General features: G+C 37.3%; 13 protein-coding genes across 13 annotated transcripts; 7 read left to right on the forward strand and 6 right to left on the reverse strand.

The window, feature by feature from the left end:
* Positions 1–2,509: 2,509 nt before the first annotated feature.
* Positions 2,510–2,920, reverse strand: LOC136074453 (histone H3). The gene has a single exon (XM_065786769.1). It carries the CDS (start codon positions 2,918–2,920, stop codon positions 2,510–2,512), a length of 411 nt encoding a protein of 136 aa, XP_065642841.1.
* Positions 2,921–3,394: 474 nt separating this feature from the next.
* LOC136075380 (histone H4) lies at positions 3,395–5,512 on the forward strand. Its single transcript, XM_065788344.1, has one exon. It carries the CDS (start codon positions 3,414–3,416, stop codon positions 3,723–3,725), a length of 312 nt encoding a protein of 103 aa, XP_065644416.1. The 5' UTR covers positions 3,395–3,413; the 3' UTR covers positions 3,726–5,512.
* On the reverse strand, positions 4,453–4,857 carry LOC124810042 (histone H2B, gonadal-like). The gene has a single exon (XM_065786770.1). The coding sequence runs from the start codon at positions 4,855–4,857 to the stop codon at positions 4,453–4,455; it is 405 nt and encodes a 134-aa protein (XP_065642842.1).
* Positions 5,147–5,539, forward strand: LOC124810043 (late histone H2A.2.2). The gene has a single exon (XM_065786771.1). The coding sequence runs from the start codon at positions 5,147–5,149 to the stop codon at positions 5,537–5,539; it is 393 nt and encodes a 130-aa protein (XP_065642843.1).
* A 2,894-nt stretch (positions 5,540–8,433) lies between these two features.
* LOC136075377 (histone H1-delta-like) lies at positions 8,434–9,079 on the forward strand. The gene has a single exon (XM_065788340.1). It carries the CDS (start codon positions 8,481–8,483, stop codon positions 9,051–9,053), a length of 573 nt encoding a protein of 190 aa, XP_065644412.1. The 5' UTR covers positions 8,434–8,480; the 3' UTR covers positions 9,054–9,079.
* Positions 9,080–9,765: 686 nt separating this feature from the next.
* Positions 9,766–10,176, reverse strand: LOC136074454 (histone H3). The gene has a single exon (XM_065786773.1). It carries the CDS (start codon positions 10,174–10,176, stop codon positions 9,766–9,768), a length of 411 nt encoding a protein of 136 aa, XP_065642845.1.
* Positions 10,177–10,650: 474 nt separating this feature from the next.
* LOC136075379 (histone H4) lies at positions 10,651–12,768 on the forward strand. Its single transcript, XM_065788343.1, has one exon. The coding sequence runs from the start codon at positions 10,670–10,672 to the stop codon at positions 10,979–10,981; it is 312 nt and encodes a 103-aa protein (XP_065644415.1). The 5' UTR covers positions 10,651–10,669; the 3' UTR covers positions 10,982–12,768.
* Positions 11,709–12,113, reverse strand: LOC136074455 (histone H2B, gonadal-like). Its single transcript, XM_065786774.1, has one exon. It carries the CDS (start codon positions 12,111–12,113, stop codon positions 11,709–11,711), a length of 405 nt encoding a protein of 134 aa, XP_065642846.1.
* Positions 12,403–12,795, forward strand: LOC136074456 (late histone H2A.2.2). Its single transcript, XM_065786775.1, has one exon. The coding sequence runs from the start codon at positions 12,403–12,405 to the stop codon at positions 12,793–12,795; it is 393 nt and encodes a 130-aa protein (XP_065642847.1).
* Positions 12,796–15,691: 2,896 nt separating this feature from the next.
* LOC136075378 (histone H1-delta-like) lies at positions 15,692–16,337 on the forward strand. The gene has a single exon (XM_065788342.1). The coding sequence runs from the start codon at positions 15,738–15,740 to the stop codon at positions 16,308–16,310; it is 573 nt and encodes a 190-aa protein (XP_065644414.1). The 5' UTR covers positions 15,692–15,737; the 3' UTR covers positions 16,311–16,337.
* A 685-nt stretch (positions 16,338–17,022) lies between these two features.
* Positions 17,023–17,433, reverse strand: LOC136074457 (histone H3). The gene has a single exon (XM_065786776.1). The coding sequence runs from the start codon at positions 17,431–17,433 to the stop codon at positions 17,023–17,025; it is 411 nt and encodes a 136-aa protein (XP_065642848.1).
* A 474-nt stretch (positions 17,434–17,907) lies between these two features.
* LOC136075381 (histone H4) lies at positions 17,908–20,025 on the forward strand. Its single transcript, XM_065788345.1, has one exon. The coding sequence runs from the start codon at positions 17,927–17,929 to the stop codon at positions 18,236–18,238; it is 312 nt and encodes a 103-aa protein (XP_065644417.1). The 5' UTR covers positions 17,908–17,926; the 3' UTR covers positions 18,239–20,025.
* Positions 18,966–19,370, reverse strand: LOC136074458 (histone H2B, gonadal-like). Its single transcript, XM_065786777.1, has one exon. It carries the CDS (start codon positions 19,368–19,370, stop codon positions 18,966–18,968), a length of 405 nt encoding a protein of 134 aa, XP_065642849.1.
* Positions 20,026–27,575: the final 7,550 nt, after the last annotated feature.

Below are 27,575 nucleotides of genomic sequence, written 5' to 3' on the forward strand. Positions count from 1 at the left end.
ATTAGTTATAATTAATCATGTTTGAAACTTAATAAAAAAACTATTTGAATTCTCTACTAAACAAACTTTTTAATTCAAATTTTTTTTTAATTCACTCTCAATAAGGCTGCAGGCAACCACTATTAAGTATAGAGTTACTATTTAAAAAAAGAATAGAGTTATAGAGCAAAGAAACGGTTTACAAAAGACTTGAAAAATTGTAGGTTGTATGAGTCACAGTGGCGGATCCAGCATTTTTTGATCTTTAAGATAGCTAACTTCCAGACATGGAGCTAACTCCAAACATTTATATGTTTATACTTATGTTAAATAATGAGAGTATGCAAAAAATTGCGATGATTAGAGGCTGGGAACAAAAAAGCCCCAAAATTTTTGGTTCACCTGCCCCAAACGTGAGAGCAACAAGTTGTTAAAATATTTTTTGTACTATTCTCAACTAGACTTAAATTCATCGATAATTTTTAAGTTTCATAGTATTATCTCTAAGCGTTCAAAAATTATGACCATATAAAGTTTAAACCCCCCTCAATTTGAGGGGGTTGTAATTTTCATATGGTCATAATTTTTGAACGCTTAGAGATATTACTATGAAACTTGAAAATTATTGATAGATATAACTCTAGTTGAGAATAGTATAAAAAATATTTTATCAACTTGTTGCTCTCACGTTTGGGGCAGGTGTAGCAAAAATTTTGGGGCTTTTTTGTTCCCAGCCTCCAATCATCGCAATTTTTTGCAAACTCTCATTATTTGATATAAGTATAAACATATAAGTGTTTGGAGTTAGCTTCATGTCTGGAAGTTAGCTATCTCAAAGATCAAAAAATCCTAGATCCGCCACTGAGTCAGGAAAACATGAAGATGGGAGAGAGTTCCAAAGGGTTAAAGTGCTGGAGAAAAAACTAGACAAATAAAAGTTTTGAGTGCATGCAGGGACAGATACAGTAAACGAATGAGACTTAGCTGAATGACAAATCAAACGAGAATGAGTTTTAGTCGATGGAAATAGAGATGACAACTTCTTAGAGCAGCGACCACGATGGCATTTGTAGAAAAGAAAAAGAAAACAGGTCTATTAATCAATTTTCAAAGCCTTAACACCATTGACTTAACAATAAATTCAAAATTAGCAGCAATTGGATTAGTTGAATTCTAGTAATCGAAAAAATAAAACAAAATCTTCAAAAAAAAAATTATCTTAACCTAATTACTAAAATCTATCCTACATAAAATATGGAGACTTAGAAACATCTCTATAAGCGGTAGTGGTGTAGTGGAAAAGCGCTCGCATCATTAGCGAGAGGTTCCGAGTTCGATTCCCGCCACGTCCCTAGTACTACCGCGCTCAACTTGATTCTCCGCGCAGCGGCCTTGCTCGTCAAGGTTCGTGTTTCGGAGTTAAAGAGTTGAGAGGGTTATAACCACAAGTAGCCTCCTCATCTGTAGTGGCCTTCTCGGCCTTGGGGAGGTGAGTTATAATAAAAAAAAGAAAAAAATATTCATTACTTCAAACTTCCCTTAAAGGTGGCGCTCTGAATGAAATATTAAAGTATATCCGAAAATATTTTAAAGAAAACATTTCATTTATATTATTCGTAACGCCTATTAAAATTAGTAATATTTATTTATTAATGTAATTGACATTTATTAATCTGACATTAAAGTTTCAGATTCAAACAAAGGTTTCTATTTTCAGACCATAAAGAATTCTTTAGGCAGAGGATAAAAACAACCGATTAGATCAATGGCGGTCAAATTGATAAAACGCGTTAACAGACATAAAGTTTCTAAATTCAATCCAGATTTTTTTTTTCACTCCATAAAAGTGTTTTTTTTGTTTGTTTTTTGTTTTTTGTTTTTAGGCTATAGAACAGATAAGGGTTTGTTCGTTGCGATCAAATCCTGCGTCGTTGACGAAGCCCGCATATACGACCTTATCACGATTTAAACCCCTGAAAACGCTCACTGTTTTCATGAAAGACATGAAAAATGTTGAAAATAGAAAAGAATTGTCAGGGAAATTAGATATCTGCAAGAAAAAAAAAAAAAAATATCAGAGACATTTGGTTAACTTTTGGATAAATGAGGGAAAATGTTAGTTGTATTCTACTGTATGTACGCGTAATGTAGAATTTTATTAGGCAGATAAGCTTTATGAACTTCTCTTGGTACTTTGTATTGCATGTCTGTTGCGTATCATGTGTTTATATTTTTGCAATCGAACATCGTTTTTCTAAGAGGATCCAAGTCTTTATTTTTTTAGAGTTGCGTTTCAATAACTAACAGTAAAAATAAGTCAGAGAAAAATCAGGCAAAACTTTTGTTAGGGTAAATCTAGACATCCATAGCGTGCATTGTACGCCAATGTCGGAGAGAGGTCTCTTGGTTCGTTTAAAAGCCTCAGCGGCGTACTGGGGTAGGTAGCGTAGTACGCACTAACGCGGTCGAAGCCGAATACGTTTTTAACAGATTTGTGGCTATGAAAATAGCCGTTTTGTTGAGGAAGTCCTTAAGCTCGCTCTCCTCTGATTCTTCTCGCCAACTGAATGTCCTTGGGCATAATGGTGACACGCTTTGCGTGGATGGCGCACAAGTTGGTGTCTTCGAAGAGGCCGACTAAGTAGGCTTCGGACGCCTCTTGAAGGGCCATGACGGCGGTGCTTTGAAAGCGCAAGTCGGTCTTGAAGTCTTGCGCGATTTCGCGTACCAATCGCTGAAACGGTAGTTTTCTGATGAGGAGCTCAGTTGATTTTTGGTACCTTCGGATTTCCCTGAGAGCTACAGTACCGGGTCGGTATCTGTGCGGTTTTTTCACTCCGCCGGTAGCTGGGGCACTCTTTCTTGCTGCTTTTGTTGCCAACTGCTTTCGAGGCGCTTTACCACCGGTAGATTTTCTTGCAGTTTGCTTTGTTCGGGCCATAGTCGATGAATTGCACTGCTTTCGAGATCGCACTAGTTCAAATTAATTTGCTGGTTTGTTGACGCGTTAGAGTTTAGCGCCTTTATAAGCATGCAACAATTTGATTGGCGCTTAGAAAGTGCTTCTTGATTGGCTCAAAATGATCTGCAAAAACTGTGGCGGCTTTTTGCTCAAAATATGAACGAGGCGGGGTCTGATGTTGCAGTTTCTTTAGCATTTTAGTTTACTTTCAAACGTTGCGTCGATAAAGCGGACGCGATCAGTTTATTATTTTGCTAGCTCGCTTCACGTTTCGTTGTTTTACAACAATTTATTAGGTGATGCAAATTGAAAACTTTTGTGTGAACGTACACAAACAATGAAAATGCGCGCTTTTTCCTTTTTTCTTTGCGCAGCCAACGGGTTAGCACTGTTTCCATCTACGTCGGGTTAGCTTCGACGTGCAATAAAAAGTACGGAAATCAGAATTTAGCATTCAACTGAACAATTCAACATGTCTGGTCGTGGTAAAGGAGGAAAAGGTCTCGGCAAAGGTGGTGCCAAGCGCCATCGCAAGATATTGCGCGATAACATTCAAGGCATCACAAAGCCCGCTATACGTCGTCTAGCTCGCCGAGGTGGCGTCAAGCGTATCTCAGGGCTTATCTACGAGGAAACTCGAGGTGTTCTCAAAGTCTTTTTGGAAAATGTGATTCGCGACGCTGTGACTTACACGGAGCACGCCAAGAGAAAGACTGTTACCGCCATGGATGTTGTCTACGCTCTAAAGAGGCAAGGACGCACATTGTACGGATTCGGCGGATAAACTCTTCGGCAACAAAAACGGCTATTTTCATAGCCACAAATCTGTTGAAAACGTTTTATCTGGCATGTTGACGTGTAGAAATGCTGCCTATAGAGGCTGTGCTTTTTTGTGAAGTTGAAACGATGCCTTCTTTGTTTGTTGTTGTTGTTTTTTTTGCACGCGCTTTGTTTAAGTTCAAGCGCCTCTGCTTTTAGTTCGGCCTTGCGTGGCCGTTACTGTCGAGTGTTGTTGCATGGCGTTTTAAAGATGCGAGATGTGCGTGTTTATACATATAACTCATTAAGTTTAAAACAAATGCGATGTGACGAGAAGCTTGTTCGCGTAAACGAAATTTATAATGTTAAGTTTAAAAAAATACTTTGGAAATCATATTACAGTTCAGGCACTCGTCGCGTTAGTGAATATAGCGCCCAGGGAGATAGATAGGGAGTTAATATAACGCCTAGAAAGAAAAAGTATTAAACAGCATAGGGGAGAGTGCCTCTCGTTGAAATAGAATTTTCTTTTTTTATTTAACCACTTTAAAAAACAAGGGCTAGATACTCTTTGGTTAAGAAACATAGCTTAGTGTTTTACAGAAATGATCGGCGGCCTCAGCAGAGGCGACACACTTCTCCCGTTTGTCTTCACACACACAATATATTTCAAGCTGTCTTGTTCTAATGCGCACAACGCCGTTTCTATAAAGATTTGTGGCTATGAAAATAGCCTTTTTGTAGTAGCACAACTACTTGCTGCTCGTGTACTTGGTAACAGCTTTGGTGCCTTCGCTCACAGCGTGTTTTGCCAATTCACCGGGAAGTAAGAGGCGTACGGCGGTTTGAATTTCACGTGAGGAGATTGTAGACTTTTTGTTTTGAAGGGCGAGTCGCGAAGCTTCAGACGCGATCCTTTCGAAAATGTCGTTCACGAACGAGTTCATGATGCTCATCGCTTTAGATGAAACTCCGACATCGGGATGCACTTGCTTTAACACGTTATAGATGTAAATGGCGTAGGACTCGCGTCTCTTCTTCTTGCGTTTCTTATCTCCTGTACCGGCGATCTTGCCGCCTTTTTTGCCAGCTCGTTTTTCACCCTTTTTGGCTACCTTGGGCGCCTGTTTTCCTCCAGTTTTCGGAGCGTCAGACATTTCTAGAATGCGATGGATATCGAATAATTGTGGCGCGCAGTTGAACGCCTTACTCATTTATGGCAGAGTTGTGCTCTCCAATTCGAGTCCATTTGTCATGCGGCGCGCAAAATCGATTGGCTCGCGCCAAACCATTGTTTCGGAAAACGCTGTTTTTCTATTCGTCGAAATTTTGTCGATTTTGAGAACATTAGCTTTAAATAAGTAAGACAAACGAATCGAGCTACTTCAAAACAAACTCGTTTCGAAATTTTGTCTGTTCCTTCGTGTAAACAACAAAAAATCAAAAATGTCAGGACGCGGTAAAGGAGGTAAAGCTAAAGCCAAGGCAAAGACACGATCTTTCCGAGCCGGCCTTCAGTTTCCCGTTGGTCGCGTTCATCGATTTTTACGCAAAGGCCACTACGCTAACCGCATCGGATCAGGCGCTCCGGTTTACTTGGCTGCTGTTTTGGAGTACCTATCCGCTGAAATCTTGGAGTTGGCTGGTAACGCTGCTCGAGACAACAAGAAAGCCAGAATTGTTCCTCGTCACTTACAGCTCGCTGTTCGCAACGACGAGGAGCTGAACAAACTGTTGTCGGGTGTAACCATTGCAAGCGGTGGTGTGCTGCCAAACATTCAAGCCGTTTTGCTGCCCAAGAAGAACGAAAAACTTCCAAAGCCAGCAGCAGCCAAGTAAACAGTGGTCTTGGCACTTCAATCAAAAGGCTATTTTCATAGCCACACATTTGTCAAAAACATTTTTTGCGTGAACGAAAACCACTCCAGAGTCTAGTGGGTGCTCTTTTTTTAAGTACTTTGTGGTTTTTTAAACATGTGCGCAGTTCGGTTTGGTGACAGATTTAAAAGCGAGGCCTTCGTTTTAGTTTTACCCCGCGCGTGTACTTTCTTAACAAGCAAACGCTTATCCATGAAATTTATCCATTAAAATAATCCATAAAAAAAATCCATTAATACATAAAAAAAATGTAAAACTTTAATTTAAAAAAACGAATTTTGCACACATTTGAGCTCGTATTGCCTTTTGCAATGCATGCTCGTTTATAATACCTAGAACACAGAAAAACTATTGTAGCCTTTCATGTGTTCGGAGTTTGATGTTTCTAACGACCGAGAGACCTTTGATCCGCCTTAAGGGTTACTTACAACGTTTATTGTTAGTATTATGACGTCTTATTAATCACTGCGCATTAAAATGCGTTGTGCTAACAAAGTTTGTCGCTCCTGCTGGAAGCAACCGTTTTTTTTCTCTTTTTTTCTCTATGCACTGAAAATAGAGGCCAAAGAATCCTCAATGCACTCTATTTTCAGTGCATAGAGGATTCTTTGACCAGACAATCAAGACAGTCGGTTAGATCACTAGCTGTCGAGTGAGTAAAATGTGTGAACAGACAAAAAGTTTCTAAATTCAATCCAGATTTTTTTTTTTTTCCGTCAATAAAAGTGTTTTTTGTTTGTTTGTTTTTTTTTTTTTTTTTTTTTGTTTTTTTACCAGATGATGCAAGCGATCGATTTGATTGCTAGGCGTCAAACGAGTGAAAAGGATTTGATTGCTAGGTGTCGAAATGATGCGAACAGAAAAAAGGTTTTGCATCCGCTCCAGAAGTTTTTTCTAGTACGTAATGTTTTCTTTAGCCAGATGATAAAAGCAACCGACTAGATCGCCAGCTGTCAAATGGGTGACCGATTTTTCGTGAACAGATCACTAACTTTCAAATGGGCAAAACAAGTAAACGAAAAATAAAAACGTCCTGGATCCGCTACAGAGTTACTTTTTAGTCCATAGATTGTTCTTTTACGAAATGCTAAAAACAATCGACTAAGACCACCAGCTGTCAAGTCGGTGGCCGATTTTACGTGATCGCGAAGCATGGTTTTTTTGGTGCCATTTAAGTTGAAAGCTACTTTCGAATATTTTTTTTTCTTTTTAATTTTTTTTCTTTCATTGTTTTTAATCGTTATTTTTTCTTTCTATTTGACACCGGTAGGAGCATACAAAAAATGCAGTCTGTATGACAGCCGGAACTTGTTTATCTCGAACAGAAAAAACAAAGTCAAGTAGAGCCACTGTAAATGCCAGTTTGATCGCCAAACATGGCTTTACAACATTCGACAACAGTTCTTTCTGTATCATTCTGTGGTCATTCATCATTTATTGTTTCTCCCAATGTTGAAACAAACTAATTATCAACCTGCTTACAAACTCACTTTTGACACAAAAGATAATATTTGTGGCAATCACCAAACTGGACAAAAAAATAGCTTTTTTTCAAAACCGAGATTTTTTCTAGAGTTTTTGGCAATCGTGTCGTTTTGAAAAAATTGTTTTGGCTCTAACGTTTAAAAGAGACCTGCAGACCTTACTTTAGTAGCATTAATCGCAACTTAGTTTTCAGTGGCAAGCGGCTTCTTTTGCATATTCTGATCAAAAGTGTCGTTTTTGCTAAGTTTATCTAACGAAATAGTTCTAAATAAAGTTTTTCGATGTTTCACGTGTTACATTTCATTGTCAGCCAAATGGGATTCAGTACGGAAAGACTTTTGGTTTATTCAAATTGAAATGTTATGCATTTGTATCCCAGTGCCTCACTTGCATCCCACCGTGATGCAACATATTTCGCACAACACCGCATCAACATTAAAAGGATCACAAACAAAACTCGTTATATAGTCATGTTGAGCTTATTTTGCTTCTTTATTTCTTTGTGTTGCTTTGTTTTTGTGCAGCAAAAAACAGAAAACAAAAACATATATATATATATATATATATATATATATATATATATATATATATATATATATATATATATATGCATATGGATACTGTCGTTTTCTTTTTGATGGCGTTTCTCTTTTATATAACAAATGCTACATTAAAATTGACGCGACAGATAGAATATGAATAAAATCAGAGAGTGAACGGCTCGGCAGTTTTACTGAAACATCCGTCTAGCAGAATGCTTCGATAAACTGCCAAGCGATTGAATAATAGCGCAATTTGCAGTTAAATGTGGCGAACTAATCAGTACGCTACTCGCACACACTCTGGCGGTGACAAAAAGTTGTAAATGTACAGAGGCACGTGATGCAAGTCTCGTCATTGTTCTCACTGTCGCGCGTGTTTGTGTCGCTCGTTACTCTGATGTTTAAGCAAGATCTATAGCTTGGCAAGCGTAAAACGTTGGTTTTTCCTCTTCTCGTGTTGTTTGTCTGTCTTTAGAAGCAAATTTGGTTTGATCAAGGCCAACGTTAGTTCAGTTTTCTTTCTACGCGCACGCTAGCTTGCTTTGGCAGAGCGGATTTTTGTCGTTTTGAGCACATATCTATTGCTAGCGAAACGCTATCGAACGGATACGACTGAGTTTGTTGAGCGTCACTATTCTACAGAAGGTTTTTTGAAGAAACGAAGTTTCTAGCAGCAGAGCTACGTGAACGCTGAACGTCTACCTGTAGACACGAAAACACAACTTGGAGCTCGACGGAGTTGCTGAAATTGTAGGTAAGTCCTCTACGGTCCGCATAAAGCTAGAAAAGGCAAAACAACTCGGCGATGCAGCCATTTGAAAGAAAAAATAAGCTCAGCTGTAAAGTTCGTGTCGAACAAGTCTGATAACTGGAAAATGAGTGAAGCCGCTTCTCCTAAAAAGATCGCTAAGAAATCGGCTCCCAAAAAGCCTGCCGATCATGCTCCGTACAAGTCCATGATTGTTGATGCCATCAATTCGCTTAAAGAACGCAAAGGATCGTCCAGACAAGCCATCGCTAAGCACGTAAAAGCCAACAACAAGGTAGGCGATAATGTCGATTCGCAAGTGAAGATCAATCTTAAGCGAATGGTCGTTGCCGGTGAGCTGGTACAAGTGAAAGGTGTTGGCGCATCCGGTTCGTTTAGAGTTGCTGCCAAGCCTAAAGCGACTAAGAAGAAGAGTCCTGCTGCAACCGTTAAAAAAGCCAAGAAAGAAAGCAAAGAAGTAAAGAAAAGCACGCCCAAAAAGAAAGCCGCTCCGACAAAAAAAGTGACAGCAGCCAAAGAAAAAGCGAAAAAACCGAAAGAAAAGGCAAAGAAGACGCCAGTGAAAAAGAGCGCTCAGAAACCGTTGGCGGCAAAAAAACCTGCTGCGAAGAAAGCAAAAGCAACTCCTAAAAAGAAGGTCGCTACGAAAAAGACCACCGCCAAAGTCGAAAAGAAATAAGCGCCCTTTCATTTTCAAACGGCTATTTTCATAGCCACACATCTTTCTAAAAACACGAGCATAGGCGTATAGAACAGATAAGGATTTGTTCGTTGCGATCAAATCCTGCGTCGTTGACGAAGCCCGCATATACGACCTTATCACGATTTAAACCCCTGAAAACGCTCACTGTTTTCATGAAAGACATGAAAAATGTTGAAAATAGAAAAGAATTGTCAGGGAAATTAGATATCTGCAAGAAAAAAAAAAAAAAATATCAGAGACATTTGGTTAACTTTTGGATAAATGAGGGAAAATGTTAGTTGTATTCTACTGTATGTACGCGTAATGTAGAATTTTATTAGGCAGATAAGCTTTATGAACTTCTCTTGGTACTTTGTATTGCATGTCTGTTGCGTATCATGTGTTTATATTTTTGCAATCGAACATCGTTTTTCTAAGAGGATCCAAGTCTTTATTTTTTTAGAGTTGCGTTTCAATAACTAACAGTAAAAATAAGTCAGAGAAAAATCAGGCAAAACTTTTGTTAGGGTAAATCTAGACATCCATAGCGTGCATTGTACGCCAATGTCGGAGAGAGGTCTCTTGGTTCGTTTAAAAGCCTCAGCGGCGTACTGGGGTAGGTAGCGTAGTACGCACTAACGCGGTCGAAGCCGAATACGTTTTTAACAGATTTGTGGCTATGAAAATAGCCGTTTTGTTGAGGAAGTCCTTAAGCTCGCTCTCCTCTGATTCTTCTCGCCAACTGAATGTCCTTGGGCATAATGGTGACACGCTTTGCGTGGATGGCGCACAAGTTGGTGTCTTCGAAGAGGCCGACTAAGTAGGCTTCGGACGCCTCTTGAAGGGCCATGACGGCGGTGCTTTGAAAGCGCAAGTCGGTCTTGAAGTCTTGCGCGATTTCGCGTACCAATCGCTGAAACGGTAGTTTTCTGATGAGGAGCTCAGTTGATTTTTGGTACCTTCGGATTTCCCTGAGAGCTACAGTACCGGGTCGGTATCTGTGCGGTTTTTTCACTCCGCCGGTAGCTGGGGCACTCTTTCTTGCTGCTTTTGTTGCCAACTGCTTTCGAGGCGCTTTACCACCGGTAGATTTTCTTGCAGTTTGCTTTGTTCGGGCCATAGTCGATGAATTGCACTGCTTTCGAGATCGCACTAGTTCAAATTAATTTGCTGGTTTGTTGACGCGTTAGAGTTTAGCGCCTTTATAAGCATGCAACAATTTGATTGGCGCTTAGAAAGTGCTTCTTGATTGGCTCAAAATGATCTGCAAAAACTGTGGCGGCTTTTTGCTCAAAATATGAACGAGGCGGGGTCTGATGTTGCAGTTTCTTTAGCATTTTAGTTTACTTTCAAACGTTGCGTCGATAAAGCGGACGCGATCAGTTTATTATTTTGCTAGCTCGCTTCACGTTTCGTTGTTTTACAACAATTTATTAGGTGATGCAAATTGAAAACTTTTGTGTGAACGTACACAAACAATGAAAATGCGCGCTTTTTCCTTTTTTCTTTGCGCAGCCAACGGGTTAGCACTGTTTCCATCTACGTCGGGTTAGCTTCGACGTGCAATAAAAAGTACGGAAATCAGAATTTAGCATTCAACTGAACAATTCAACATGTCTGGTCGTGGTAAAGGAGGAAAAGGTCTCGGCAAAGGTGGTGCCAAGCGCCATCGCAAGATATTGCGCGATAACATTCAAGGCATCACAAAGCCCGCTATACGTCGTCTAGCTCGCCGAGGTGGCGTCAAGCGTATCTCAGGGCTTATCTACGAGGAAACTCGAGGTGTTCTCAAAGTCTTTTTGGAAAATGTGATTCGCGACGCTGTGACTTACACGGAGCACGCCAAGAGAAAGACTGTTACCGCCATGGATGTTGTCTACGCTCTAAAGAGGCAAGGACGCACATTGTACGGATTCGGCGGATAAACTCTTCGGCAACAAAAACGGCTATTTTCATAGCCACAAATCTGTTGAAAACGTTTTATCTGGCATGTTGACGTGTAGAAATGCTGCCTATAGAGGCTGTGCTTTTTTGTGAAGTTGAAACGATGCCTTCTTTGTTTGTTGTTGTTGTTTTTTTTGCACGCGCTTTGTTTAAGTTCAAGCGCCTCTGCTTTTAGTTCGGCCTTGCGTGGCCGTTACTGTCGAGTGTTGTTGCATGGCGTTTTAAAGATGCGAGATGTGCGTGTTTATACATATAACTCATTAAGTTTAAAACAAATGCGATGTGACGAGAAGCTTGTTCGCGTAAACGAAATTTATAATGTTAAGTTTAAAAAAATACTTTGGAAATCATATTACAGTTCAGGCACTCGTCGCGTTAGTGAATATAGCGCCCAGGGAGATAGATAGGGAGTTAATATAACGCCTAGAAAGAAAAAGTATTAAACAGCATAGGGGAGAGTGCCTCTCGTTGAAATAGAATTTTCTTTTTTTATTTAACCACTTTAAAAAACAAGGGCTAGATACTCTTTGGTTAAGAAACATAGCTTAGTGTTTTACAGAAATGATCGGCGGCCTCAGCAGAGGCGACACACTTCTCCCGTTTGTCTTCACACACACAATATATTTCAAGCTGTCTTGTTCTAATGCGCACAACGCCGTTTCTATAAAGATTTGTGGCTATGAAAATAGCCTTTTTGTAGTAGCACAACTACTTGCTGCTCGTGTACTTGGTAACAGCTTTGGTGCCTTCGCTCACAGCGTGTTTTGCCAATTCACCGGGAAGTAAGAGGCGTACGGCGGTTTGAATTTCACGTGAGGAGATTGTAGACTTTTTGTTTTGAAGGGCGAGTCGCGAAGCTTCAGACGCGATCCTTTCGAAAATGTCGTTCACGAACGAGTTCATGATGCTCATCGCTTTAGATGAAACTCCGACATCGGGATGCACTTGCTTTAACACGTTATAGATGTAAATGGCGTAGGACTCGCGTCTCTTCTTCTTGCGTTTCTTATCTCCTGTACCGGCGATCTTGCCGCCTTTTTTGCCAGCTCGTTTTTCACCCTTTTTGGCTACCTTGGGCGCCTGTTTTCCTCCAGTTTTCGGAGCGTCAGACATTTCTAGAATGCGATGGATATCGAATAATTGTGGCGCGCAGTTGAACGCCTTACTCATTTATGGCAGAGTTGTGCTCTCCAATTCGAGTCCATTTGTCATGCGGCGCGCAAAATCGATTGGCTCGCGCCAAACCATTGTTTCGGAAAACGCTGTTTTTCTATTCGTCGAAATTTTGTCGATTTTGAGAACATTAGCTTTAAATAAGTAAGACAAACGAATCGAGCTACTTCAAAACAAACTCGTTTCGAAATTTTGTCTGTTCCTTCGTGTAAACAACAAAAAATCAAAAATGTCAGGACGCGGTAAAGGAGGTAAAGCTAAAGCCAAGGCAAAGACACGATCTTTCCGAGCCGGCCTTCAGTTTCCCGTTGGTCGCGTTCATCGATTTTTACGCAAAGGCCACTACGCTAACCGCATCGGATCAGGCGCTCCGGTTTACTTGGCTGCTGTTTTGGAGTACCTATCCGCTGAAATCTTGGAGTTGGCTGGTAACGCTGCTCGAGACAACAAGAAAGCCAGAATTGTTCCTCGTCACTTACAGCTCGCTGTTCGCAACGACGAGGAGCTGAACAAACTGTTGTCGGGTGTAACCATTGCAAGCGGTGGTGTGCTGCCAAACATTCAAGCCGTTTTGCTGCCCAAGAAGAACGAAAAACTTCCAAAGCCAGCAGCAGCCAAGTAAACAGTGGTCTTGGCACTTCAATCAAAAGGCTATTTTCATAGCCACACATTTGTCAAAAACATTTTTTGCGTGAACGAAAACCACTCCAGAGTCTAGTGGGTGCTCTTTTTTTAAGTACTTTGTGGTTTTTTAAACATGTGCGCAGTTCGGTTTGGTGACAGATTTAAAAGCGAGGCCTTCGTTTTAGTTTTACCCCGCGCGTGTACTTTCTTAACAAGCAAACGCTTATCCATGAAATTTATCCATTAAAATAATCCATAAAAAAAATCCATTAATACATAAAAAAAATGTAAAACTTTAATTTAAAAAAACGAATTTTGCACACATTTGAGCTCGTATTGCCTTTTGCAATGCATGCTCGTTTATAATACCTAGAACACAGAAAAACTATTGTAGCCTTTCATGTGTTCGGAGTTTGATGTTTCTAACGACCGAGAGACCTTTGATCCGCCTTAAGGGTTACTTACAACGTTTATTGTTAGTATTATGACGTCTTATTAATCACTGCGCATTAAAATGCGTTGTGCTAACAAAGTTTGTCGCTCCTGCTGGAAGCAACCGTTTTTTTTCTCTTTTTTTCTCTATGCACTGAAAATAGAGGCCAAAGAATCCTCAATGCACTCTATTTTCAGTGCATAGAGGATTCTTTGACCAGACAATCAAGACAGTCGGTTAGATCACTAGCTGTCGAGTGAGTAAAATGTGTGAACAGACAAAAAGTTTCTAAATTCAATCCAGATTTTTTTTTTTTTCCGTCAATAAAAGTGTTTTTTGTTTGTTTGTTTTTTTTTTTTTTTTTTTTTTGTTTTTTTACCAGATGATGCAAGCGATCGATTTGATTGCTAGGCGTCAAACGAGTGAAAAGGATTTGATTGCTAGGTGTCGAAATGATGCGAACAGAAAAAAGGTTTTGCATCCGCTCCAGAAGTTTTTTCTAGTACGTAATGTTTTCTTTAGCCAGATGATAAAAGCAACCGACTAGATCGCCAGCTGTCAAATGGGTGACCGATTTTTCGTGAACAGATCACTAACTTTCAAATGGGCAAAACAAGTAAACGAAAAATAAAAACGTCCTGGATCCGCTACAGAGTTACTTTTTAGTCCATAGATTGTTCTTTTACGAAATGCTAAAAACAATCGACTAAGACCACCAGCTGTCAAGTCGGTGGCCGATTTTACGTGATCGCGAAGCATGGTTTTTTTGGTGCCATTTAAGTTGAAAGCTACTTTCGAATATTTTTTTTTCTTTTTAATTTTTTTTCTTTCATTGTTTTTAATCGTTATTTTTTCTTTCTATTTGACACCGGTAGGAGCATACAAAAAATGCAGTCTGTATGACAGCCGGAACTTGTTTATCTCGAACAGAAAAAACAAAGTCAAGTAGAGCCACTGTAAATGCCAGTTTGATCGCCAAACATGGCTTTACAACATTCGACAACAGTTCTTTCTGTATCATTCTGTGGTCATTCATCATTTATTGTTTCTCCCAATGTTGAAACAAACTAATTATCAACCTGCTTACAAACTCACTTTTGACACAAAAGATAATATTTGTGGCAATCACCAAACTGGACAAAAAAATAGCTTTTTTTCAAAACCGAGATTTTTTCTAGAGTTTTTGGCAATCGTGTCGTTTTGAAAAAATTGTTTTGGCTCTAACGTTTAAAAGAGACCTGCAGACCTTACTTTAGTAGCATTAATCGCAACTTAGTTTTCAGTGGCAAGCGGCTTCTTTTGCATATTCTGATCAAAAGTGTCGTTTTTGCTAAGTTTATCTAACGAAATAGTTCTAAATAAAGTTTTTCGATGTTTCACGTGTTACATTTCATTGTCAGCCAAATGGGATTCAGTACGGAAAGACTTTTGGTTTATTCAAATTGAAATGTTATGCATTTGTATCCCAGTGCCTCACTTGCATCCCACCGTGATGCAACATATTTCGCACAACACCGCATCAACATTAAAAGGATCACAAACAAAACTCGTTATATAGTCATGTTGAGCTTATTTTGCTTCTTTATTTCTTTGTGTTGCTTTGTTTTTGTGCAGCAAAAAACAGAAAACAAAAACATATATATATATATATATATATATATATATATATATATATATATATATATATATATATATATATGCATATGGATACTGTCGTTTTATTTTTGTTGGCGGTTATCTTTTATATAAAAAAATCTAAATTAAAAATTAAGCGACAGATAGAATATGAATAAAATCAGAGAGTGAACGGCTCGGCAGTTTTACTGAAACATCCGTCTAGCAGAATGCTTCGATAAACTGCCAAGCGATTGAATAATAGCGCAATTTGCAGTTAAATGTGGCGAACTAATCAGTACGCTACTCGCACACACTCTGGCGGTGACAAAAAGTTGTAAATGTACAGAGGCACGTGATGCAAGTCTCGTCATTGTTCTCACTGTCGCGCGTGTTTGTGTCGCTCGTTACTCTGATGTTTAAGCAAGATCTATAGCTTGGCAAGCGTAAAACGTTGGTTTTTCCTCTTCTCGTGTTGTTTGTCTGTCTTTAGAAGCAAATTTGGTTTGATCAAGGCCAACGTTAGTTCAGTTTTCTTTCTACGCGCACGCTAGCTTGCTTTGGCAGAGCGGATTTTTGTCGTTTTGAGCACATATCTATTGCTAGCGAAACGCTATCGAACGGATACGACTGAGTTTGTTGAGCGTCACTATTCTACAGAAGGTTTTTTGAAGAAACGAAGTTTCTAGCAGCAGAGCTACGTGAACGCTGAACGTCTACCTGTAGACACGAAAACACAACTTGGAGCTCGACGGAGTTGCTGAAATTGTAGGTAAGTCCTCTACGGTCCGCATAAAGCTAGAAAAGGCAAAACAACTCGGCGATGCAGCCATTTGAAAGAAAAAATAAGCTCAGCTGTAAAGTTCGTGTCGAACAAGTCTGATAACTGGAAAATGAGTGAAGCCGCTTCTCCTAAAAAGATCGCTAAGAAATCGGCTCCCAAAAAGCCTGCCGATCATGCTCCGTACAAGTCCATGATTGTTGATGCCATCAATTCGCTTAAAGAACGCAAAGGATCGTCCAGACAAGCCATCGCTAAGCACGTAAAAGCCAACAACAAGGTAGGCGATAATGTCGATTCGCAAGTGAAGATCAATCTTAAGCGAATGGTCGTTGCCGGTGAGCTGGTACAAGTGAAAGGTGTTGGCGCATCCGGTTCGTTTAGAGTTGCTGCCAAGCCTAAAGCGACTAAGAAGAAGAGTCCTGCTGCAACCGTTAAAAAAGCCAAGAAAGAAAGCAAAGAAGTAAAGAAAAGCACGCCCAAAAAGAAAGCCGCTCCGACAAAAAAAGTGACAGCAGCCAAAGAAAAAGCGAAAAAACCGAAAGAAAAGGCAAAGAAGACGCCAGTGAAAAAGAGCGCTCAGAAACCGTTGGCGGCAAAAAAACCTGCTGCGAAGAAAGCAAAAGCAACTCCTAAAAAGAAGGTCGCTACGAAAAAGACCACCGCCAAAGTCGAAAAGAAATAAGCGCCCTTTCATTTTCAAACGGCTATTTTCATAGCCACACATCTTTCTAAAAACACGAGCATAGGCGTATAGAACAGATAAGGATTTGTTCGTTGCGATCAAATCCTGCGTCGTTGACGAAGCCCGCATATACGACCTTATCACGATTTAAACCCCTGAAAACGCTCACTGTTTTCATGAAAGACATGAAAAATGTTGAAAATAGAAAAGAATTGTCAGGGAAATTAGATATCTGCAAGAAAAAAAAAAAAAAATATCAGAGACATTTGGTTAACTTTTGGATAAATGAGGGAAAATGTTAGTTGTATTCTACTGTATGTACGCGTAATGTAGAATTTTATTAGGCAGATAAGCTTTATGAACTTCTCTTGGTACTTTGTATTGCATGTCTGTTGCGTATCATGTGTTTATATTTTTGCAATCGAACATCGTTTTTCTAAGAGGATCCAAGTCTTTATTTTTTTAGAGTTGCGTTTCAATAACTAACAGTAAAAATAAGTCAGAGAAAAATCAGGCAAAACTTTTGTTAGGGTAAATCTAGACATCCATAGCGTGCATTGTACGCCAATGTCGGAGAGAGGTCTCTTGGTTCGTTTAAAAGCCTCAGCGGCGTACTGGGGTAGGTAGCGTAGTACGCACTAACGCGGTCGAAGCCGAATACGTTTTTAACAGATTTGTGGCTATGAAAATAGCCGTTTTGTTGAGGAAGTCCTTAAGCTCGCTCTCCTCTGATTCTTCTCGCCAACTGAATGTCCTTGGGCATAATGGTGACACGCTTTGCGTGGATGGCGCACAAGTTGGTGTCTTCGAAGAGGCCGACTAAGTAGGCTTCGGACGCCTCTTGAAGGGCCATGACGGCGGTGCTTTGAAAGCGCAAGTCGGTCTTGAAGTCTTGCGCGATTTCGCGTACCAATCGCTGAAACGGTAGTTTTCTGATGAGGAGCTCAGTTGATTTTTGGTACCTTCGGATTTCCCTGAGAGCTACAGTACCGGGTCGGTATCTGTGCGGTTTTTTCACTCCGCCGGTAGCTGGGGCACTCTTTCTTGCTGCTTTTGTTGCCAACTGCTTTCGAGGCGCTTTACCACCGGTAGATTTTCTTGCAGTTTGCTTTGTTCGGGCCATAGTCGATGAATTGCACTGCTTTCGAGATCGCACTAGTTCAAATTAATTTGCTGGTTTGTTGACGCGTTAGAGTTTAGCGCCTTTATAAGCATGCAACAATTTGATTGGCGCTTAGAAAGTGCTTCTTGATTGGCTCAAAATGATCTGCAAAAACTGTGGCGGCTTTTTGCTCAAAATATGAACGAGGCGGGGTCTGATGTTGCAGTTTCTTTAGCATTTTAGTTTACTTTCAAACGTTGCGTCGATAAAGCGGACGCGATCAGTTTATTATTTTGCTAGCTCGCTTCACGTTTCGTTGTTTTACAACAATTTATTAGGTGATGCAAATTGAAAACTTTTGTGTGAACGTACACAAACAATGAAAATGCGCGCTTTTTCCTTTTTTCTTTGCGCAGCCAACGGGTTAGCACTGTTTCCATCTACGTCGGGTTAGCTTCGACGTGCAATAAAAAGTACGGAAATCAGAATTTAGCATTCAACTGAACAATTCAACATGTCTGGTCGTGGTAAAGGAGGAAAAGGTCTCGGCAAAGGTGGTGCCAAGCGCCATCGCAAGATATTGCGCGATAACATTCAAGGCATCACAAAGCCCGCTATACGTCGTCTAGCTCGCCGAGGTGGCGTCAAGCGTATCTCAGGGCTTATCTACGAGGAAACTCGAGGTGTTCTCAAAGTCTTTTTGGAAAATGTGATTCGCGACGCTGTGACTTACACGGAGCACGCCAAGAGAAAGACTGTTACCGCCATGGATGTTGTCTACGCTCTAAAGAGGCAAGGACGCACATTGTACGGATTCGGCGGATAAACTCTTCGGCAACAAAAACGGCTATTTTCATAGCCACAAATCTGTTGAAAACGTTTTATCTGGCATGTTGACGTGTAGAAATGCTGCCTATAGAGGCTGTGCTTTTTTGTGAAGTTGAAACGATGCCTTCTTTGTTTGTTGTTGTTGTTTTTTTTGCACGCGCTTTGTTTAAGTTCAAGCGCCTCTGCTTTTAGTTCGGCCTTGCGTGGCCGTTACTGTCGAGTGTTGTTGCATGGCGTTTTAAAGATGCGAGATGTGCGTGTTTATACATATAACTCATTAAGTTTAAAACAAATGCGATGTGACGAGAAGCTTGTTCGCGTAAACGAAATTTATAATGTTAAGTTTAAAAAAATACTTTGGAAATCATATTACAGTTCAGGCACTCGTCGCGTTAGTGAATATAGCGCCCAGGGAGATAGATAGGGAGTTAATATAACGCCTAGAAAGAAAAAGTATTAAACAGCATAGGGGAGAGTGCCTCTCGTTGAAATAGAATTTTCTTTTTTTATTTAACCACTTTAAAAAACAAGGGCTAGATACTCTTTGGTTAAGAAACATAGCTTAGTGTTTTACAGAAATGATCGGCGGCCTCAGCAGAGGCGACACACTTCTCCCGTTTGTCTTCACACACACAATATATTTCAAGCTGTCTTGTTCTAATGCGCACAACGCCGTTTCTATAAAGATTTGTGGCTATGAAAATAGCCTTTTTGTAGTAGCACAACTACTTGCTGCTCGTGTACTTGGTAACAGCTTTGGTGCCTTCGCTCACAGCGTGTTTTGCCAATTCACCGGGAAGTAAGAGGCGTACGGCGGTTTGAATTTCACGTGAGGAGATTGTAGACTTTTTGTTTTGAAGGGCGAGTCGCGAAGCTTCAGACGCGATCCTTTCGAAAATGTCGTTCACGAACGAGTTCATGATGCTCATCGCTTTAGATGAAACTCCGACATCGGGATGCACTTGCTTTAACACGTTATAGATGTAAATGGCGTAGGACTCGCGTCTCTTCTTCTTGCGTTTCTTATCTCCTGTACCGGCGATCTTGCCGCCTTTTTTGCCAGCTCGTTTTTCACCCTTTTTGGCTACCTTGGGCGCCTGTTTTCCTCCAGTTTTCGGAGCGTCAGACATTTCTAGAATGCGATGGATATCGAATAATTGTGGCGCGCAGTTGAACGCCTTACTCATTTATGGCAGAGTTGTGCTCTCCAATTCGAGTCCATTTGTCATGCGGCGCGCAAAATCGATTGGCTCGCGCCAAACCATTGTTTCGGAAAACGCTGTTTTTCTATTCGTCGAAATTTTGTCGATTTTGAGAACATTAGCTTTAAATAAGTAAGACAAACGAATCGAGCTACTTCAAAACAAACTCGTTTCGAAATTTTGTCTGTTCCTTCGTGTAAACAACAAAAAATCAAAAATGTCAGGACGCGGTAAAGGAGGTAAAGCTAAAGCCAAGGCAAAGACACGATCTTTCCGAGCCGGCCTTCAGTTTCCCGTTGGTCGCGTTCATCGATTTTTACGCAAAGGCCACTACGCTAACCGCATCGGATCAGGCGCTCCGGTTTACTTGGCTGCTGTTTTGGAGTACCTATCCGCTGAAATCTTGGAGTTGGCTGGTAACGCTGCTCGAGACAACAAGAAAGCCAGAATTGTTCCTCGTCACTTACAGCTCGCTGTTCGCAACGACGAGGAGCTGAACAAACTGTTGTCGGGTGTAACCATTGCAAGCGGTGGTGTGCTGCCAAACATTCAAGCCGTTTTGCTGCCCAAGAAGAACGAAAAACTTCCAAAGCCAGCAGCAGCCAAGTAAACAGTGGTCTTGGCACTTCAATCAAAAGGCTATTTTCATAGCCACACATTTGTCAAAAACATTTTTTGCGTGAACGAAAACCACTCCAGAGTCTAGTGGGTGCTCTTTTTTTAAGTACTTTGTGGTTTTTTAAACATGTGCGCAGTTCGGTTTGGTGACAGATTTAAAAGCGAGGCCTTCGTTTTAGTTTTACCCCGCGCGTGTACTTTCTTAACAAGCAAACGCTTATCCATGAAATTTATCCATTAAAATAATCCATAAAAAAAATCCATTAATACATAAAAAAAATGTAAAACTTTAATTTAAAAAAACGAATTTTGCACACATTTGAGCTCGTATTGCCTTTTGCAATGCATGCTCGTTTATAATACCTAGAACACAGAAAAACTATTGTAGCCTTTCATGTGTTCGGAGTTTGATGTTTCTAACGACCGAGAGACCTTTGATCCGCCTTAAGGGTTACTTACAACGTTTATTGTTAGTATTATGACGTCTTATTAATCACTGCGCATTAAAATGCGTTGTGCTAACAAAGTTTGTCGCTCCTGCTGGAAGCAACCGTTTTTTTTCTCTTTTTTTCTCTATGCACTGAAAATAGAGGCCAAAGAATCCTCAATGCACTCTATTTTCAGTGCATAGAGGATTCTTTGACCAGACAATCAAGACAGTCGGTTAGATCACTAGCTGTCGAGTGAGTAAAATGTGTGAACAGACAAAAAGTTTCTAAATTCAATCCAGATTTTTTTTTTTTTCCGTCAATAAAAGTGTTTTTTGTTTGTTTGTTTTTTTTTTTTTTTTTTTTTTTTTTTTTTACCAGATGATGCAAGCGATCGATTTGATTGCTAGGCGTCAAACGAGTGAAAAGGATTTGATTGCTAGGTGTCGAAATGATGCGAACAGAAAAAAGGTTTTGCATCCGCTCCAGAAGTTTTTTCTAGTACGTAATGTTTTCTTTAGCCAGATGATAAAAGCAACCGACTAGATCGCCAGCTGTCAAATGGGTGACCGATTTTTCGTGAACAGATCACTAACTTTCAAATGGGCAAAACAAGTAAACGAAAAATAAAAACGTCCTGGATCCGCTACAGAGTTACTTTTTAGTCCATAGATTGTTCTTTTACGAAATGCTAAAAACAATCGACTAAGACCACTAGCTGTCAAGTCGTTTTTAGTAAGTAATGTTTGCTTTAGCCAGATGATAAAAGCAACCGACCAGATCGCCAGCTGTCAAATGGGTGACCGAATTTTCGCGAACGGTTCACTTACAGAATAATAATATATCAAACGGGCAAAATAAGAATACGAAAAAAAAAAATGTCATAGATCCGCTATAGTTACTTTTTATTCCATAGATTGCTTTTTAACAAAATGCTAAATACAATCGACTTAGATCATTAGCTGTCAAATCGGTTATCTTGATTTGATAATCGTTGATATTAGTCGATTTTTCGCGATCGCACAACGTGACCTTTTTGGTTCTGTATAAAATGTAGAAATGCTTTAAAGCTTCGGCGGTCATTAGAGGTGGAAGTGGACGGGAAAAATTGACGGTATTATAGTTGATATATATTTTTAAAAGTTCATATATATCTATAACTTTTGTTTGTTTTTGAAATTGTTTTATGTTTGTGTTTTTTAATTTTTTGGTTTTTCTTTTGGATGTTCAGCATTCAAAGGTGTTTTTCTAAGAAAAACATTTTGATGTTACGTTGCTTCATGATTTAAAATTTCCTTGTTAAAACGCAAAGTCTTTATCCTCATAGTTTCCTTTTGTCACGATGGAACAATATAGCCATTATATACTTTTCTAGAACTTAAATATCCAAAGCGGAAGATCGTAAAGTTTACATTGTAGTTTATACTTTTCTATCTGCTTAGTTAATATGATCGTTTAATTATAATTAGATATTTCTTTCTGTTTTATTTTATTTTAAATTCTAAATCTTTTATTTTATCATTTTAAAAGGTTTTTTAAACCAAGTTGTATCTATTCTCAAACCTCAATTCATGTGTTGAATGCAGGGGTGCGGAGTCCCAAAAGGACATCGGCTTTATATTTCTACTTTTTCTAAGTCTGTAGTGTCCAGAAGCTCTTAACATGATTGTTGACTTATGATCTGCTATAAGAAAAAAGTTCATGAGATTTAATGACTTGAAATTTATTGTTTTTAAGCCCGGAGTCCTGGAGTCCCGTAGTCCTTGCCGCCACTATATCTAAGGACCCCGGGTTCAAAAAACGATTGTTTCTCTAACCTAAAAGTCTTAATTTTTTTTGCTATCAGTAGTCCATAAACTTATTTATATTTTTAGAGCTCCTGAATACCAAAAACTAGGATAAAGTAATCTTTTTGTGACTTTCAAATCCGGACACCGCATTTCAGGTTGAATGTATTCTTCTATCTCAGAAACATGCGATTCGTTTAATAAATTTTGCGGTTTGATGCACTTATTCTAAACCATTTTTTTGTTTATCTGAAAGTTTTTAAAACATATGAGCTTATTATTTTTAATGTTTTATGCTTTTTGTATATGTGTTAAATATATTTGTAAATATATGTGGAAAAATGATTAATCTATATCTAATTGTAAGATCTTTTTTGTGTAAAACAAAGAAATAAATATGCATTAGAAATTATAATATTATATATAAATCCTTTTTTTAAACCAAGTTTAATCAGTTTTGTATTTTGCACTATCTTTGTGATAATTTTTTTTTGGTCCACTCTTAATATATATTATACTTTTTCTATTTTAAATGTAAACTAAAAAGTTTAATTCTCTCAATGGGTGATGTGGTCAGGTACTTTTAATTGTAACTATATATATTTGTTTGGAACTTTTATTGTAAAATATGTGTGACTTTGTTGATTGATGTAGTTTATTTCGACATGCGTAATGGTCTGATAAGATCAGTACGATCTTTTCGTACGGGTTCTAGTACGGGTTGTAGTAAGATCAGTGCGATGTCGTAAAAAGTGTCCATGGTATTATTGAATATCCCTTTTGCATATTTACAACATGTCTTTAAACCATGGGATACTTCCTGAACAGCTTAAGATAGCAAAAGTTGTTTCAGCATGTAATAGCGGGGACAATTCTATGTAGGAATGTGACAAGAAATTTTTAAATTGATTATATACAAGATTGTTATACATCACTAGAAAGGGTTTTAGTACAGTATTTTAAAGGTGAAAAAATTATTAAAATCTAACAAACCTACCAGTTATGACGTTTTAAGTACTGATTTTTTGATATATGGATTTGTTGGAGAAACTGTGGTCAAAATTTAATTTTCTATCAGTAAAATTGTTATAACTTTGTCAATACCTATGTAAAAAACTATATCTTGGTATTAAAAGATAGGTGTATGAAAGGAATGCGTTGGTCACTAGTCAACTGACATTTCCAGGAAATTAGGGGGAGGGGGGAGAGAATAAACCACCTCATTTACTATTCAATAAATGCAAATTTCATCGATAAAAGTATGTTAAATAACGTTGGTTGGTTTTTTTATACAAAAGTTTGGTATTATGTTATTTTACATCTCAAGGAAACATTAGAAGTGTATCTTATAGTTAGAACGGATGTGGTTTAATACACCCTTGTATAAAAATGGTTTGGTGGATGGTTTAATACACCCTAGTATGAAAATAATTGTAAGTTGTTTCGTATAAGTATTTTTTTATCTTAACTATTATAACAGTTATAACAAATTAAATTTATATTGGAAAACTATGACTGCTATTGATGGAATACTATGTTTCAAAATAAAGAAGTAATAAATTTCTCCTTAACAAGAAATAATTTTTAATTACGCAGAGGATGTATTTAGTTACTTAGTTTTGTCTTGAATTTTTGCAAATGATTAAAAATTAAAATTCCAATAATGAAGCTATATAATAACCATAGAATCTATGGCTACTAGCTATAAACCAATTTTTATTTTACCCTGTTTTTCTAAAATATAAAAGCGCATAATGCACAATAGACTTTTTAACTTTCTAATTAATCATCACCTCTTAAATAATAACTAAAATGGATTTCAAGAACAACATACAACACGCTACAGTCAGGGTTGTAAATGAAATTTTAAATGGATTCGATAAAAATAAATACATTTTAGGAGTATTCTTTTATTTTTGAAAGCATTTGATACAGCTGATCATGAGATTCTTCTTTATAAACTAGATAATTATGAAACAAAAAACAAAAACTTAAAATGGTTTTGCTCCTATGTTAATAATTGAAGACAAGTGTTATCCTATGACAATACTATTACACAACTTAAAAGTATTATTTATGGGGTCCCACAAGGATAAATTCTAGGGACATTGCCATTCTTTGTTTGTATTAATAATATCTTCTCATCTTCCAATAAACTCAACTTTGTTCTTTTTGCTGGCAATACGTAAGCATTTTTTAGCCACAAAGACATTTTTAGAAAAGTTAATCAAAAACTAAAGAAACAAAAAGAGTAGTTTAAGGCCAACAAACTCTCACTAAAGGCAGAAAAAAAAAATACCCTTTTTATAAAATCTTCTGATTCAGACACCCTCCCCTTCTTTCCTTCCTCCCCCTAAAACATCATGATAAAACTAAATTTAAAAGAGTTAAAAACTCAACCAACTTTTTAGGTATAATTCTTAATGTAATTGTTAGCTGGAGTAATCATATTAAAAAAGTGGAAAAGAAAATTTCTAAGATTATTGCAATGATGTATAAATCAGAGCATCTTCCTAATACAACTTGTTTAAACAATATTTATTTCTCTTTTGTTCACAACTGCATCAATTACTGTAATATAATCTGAGCGAGCACTCATCCAACAAGATAATATCTACTAAGAAAACTTAGAGTGCTTAATGTCTTCGAAATAAATATTCTTAACATACTACTTATTGTGTTTACGTTAAAGAATCTCATATTACCAAACAATTAAATACTACTTTCTAATACCAAATTATTTTTATAAACGACAAATACCAAACTAAATACTCAATTAACAACCTTCTCATACCTAAAACTTTATTAAATTAAGCTGACTTCTTGATATCTTGCCAAGGGCCACGATTGTGGAACTCGACTCTAACAAGTAATATATTAATTGTTAGAATCGAAAATCAAATTTTTTGCAAGTTTAAAACTATAGAATAGTTATAGTCTTTATATTAGTATAAAGACTATAACTTCCATTCTACATTTTAAACGTGCAACAAAACAACACATATTCAATTTTGATTATAAACAATTGCAAACTTACTTTTAAAACCTTTATTTAACCTTAGCTATTTATTATCTTATATTGACGCAACATGTTATTTTTTCAATATGTATTTTTCTTCAATAAGTATGGATTACAAAGTAATGTTACTATATTGATGTAAACAAAAACAAAAAAAAGTGTATGCAAAATATACAATATTATATCTAAACTTGTAACAAGTGGACTGGATGTTTAGAACATGTCTTCTGCCAGCTCCAATTGGAATTTCTCTAAAATTTATATTGTTATGTTGTAAAACATTGTAAAGCTTATTTCAAAGGACGAAATATATATATAAATCTTCTATTTTATTTATAAAAGTAATTTAGTTACTATGGCAACAAATATAAACCCAAAAAAAAAAAAAATCTCCTTAGTGAATGATAAAACTCGCCCCTGTTTGGATGTTAAATTGTACAAAAGATGGCTGCTTATTTTTAAACGTAAAGATAACGTAATTGCAGACTATTATAAGTAAATATTTGTGTTGAAGTCATAAATACTCATGAACATTATTATTTATTATTTTATTCAAGTATAATAAGCCAATAATTTGTAAAGCTTCTTATCACTAAATTAAAGATAAGATTAGATTGTTTAGAGTAATTTAGAGTCTAATGTTGTTATATCAATCAAAAACAATTAAAAACTGACAAGAGTGTGACTACCTACAATCAGTTGTACTACAACTGATTGTAGTACAACTGATTGTAACAATTTTAATTAAATATGTAAAATAAATGGCGGACTTTAAAACGACGCACCCTTGACTCGGTTAAACAAAGAATATTTTCGTTTTTCTGCTGAAAAATTATATTTTATTGGCTAAATAATAATATTAGACTTATATGCGTTTTCAAGATTCACTTCCTTACAAAAACTGAAGGCAAAAGGACTCATAAATAAATAATAAACGAGTTTCGAGTGCGTCATTTTAATTCGTAAAATTTAAAAAGCTCTTTTCGCGACAATCTACCTTCCTAAATGCCAACAAACCAATGGATTTCGATGTTATAGAAGTTATTGATGGCCTCATTGACACAGTTAAAAAATATGACTAGCTAGTCTCTTGTTATGAAAGTTCTGCTGTAAGAACTTTTTTTGTAAGTTTTATAAATAGTTTAAATTCATTTTGTAGACGTTAGTATGATTGTGTAACAGTAGGTATTCATCTTTGCTATAATCAAGAAGTTTAATAACTAAATATTTATTTTTTTATTTAAGATACATTTTAGCTTATTTTAGTTACATTTGCTAAAGAAAATTGGTGGAACAGAGCTGGTAAAAATCACTGCACATGTTATGTCGTAACGTCACTAATTTCTTAATTTCAAGAATAAACATAAATGGAACAGGAAATTTTGAAAAACTTCTATTCAGAAAATCCTCTATATGTAAAGTTGTTCTGTGTAATTCCAATTTTGATTAATGAATGTACATTTAAAATGTTAACTATTTTTTTGCGATTACAAATCAGGTTACGAAATCAGACGATCAGGATACGAATGTGGAAGATGATGTTGTACAAGAACAGGTGCACGATAAACAATCGGTAGACGGTATACTACGAAGATTTTTGATAGTGCATAAACCAGAGAAAACAATGATCCAAAATATATGCTTATGAGTTTATTAGTTTTATTAGTAATCTTTATAATCATAGTATAATTGGTAATCTCATTAACTTTCTGCTAATGAGATTAAATTTAAAAAATGTTTGATAGAATTAGCTACTATAAAATTTCCACTGCAAAAAGCTTGATCATTTATTATATTTTAATTATCGAAGCATAAACAAGTATAGTGCACGAACATTTTTTCTCTAAATCCCCACTATATGAAAACGTTTTACCGGTTTTTACATCCATTTAAAACAAACATGACGTCCATTTAAAACAACCCTGACATTCATTTAAAACATCGCGCCAATCAATTAAAACAATCGTGATTTTCAATTAAAACATTTAACGCATGCGCAATCTCAACATTCTCATGCGCAATTCTCATAAGGTTTTATTTATATATTTATTTATTTAAATTTATTTTTTATTAATATTATATTAATTTATTATAATTTTATGGAATTTATTTTAAATTTAAATGGATGTCATGTTTGTTTTAAATGGATGCAAAACCATATTTTTTTACATATTTTTTATACACATACTGTATTGGCAAAACAACCATGAAACTTTAATTAATTAATTGAACATCAGTTCAAATAAAGCATGCATCATGATAATTAAAACAACCATGATTT

The sequence above is a fragment of the Hydra vulgaris genome, chromosome 01, assembly GCF_038396675.1.
Source record: "Hydra vulgaris chromosome 01, alternate assembly HydraT2T_AEP".
NCBI lineage: Eukaryota > Metazoa > Cnidaria > Hydrozoa > Anthoathecata > Hydridae > Hydra > Hydra vulgaris.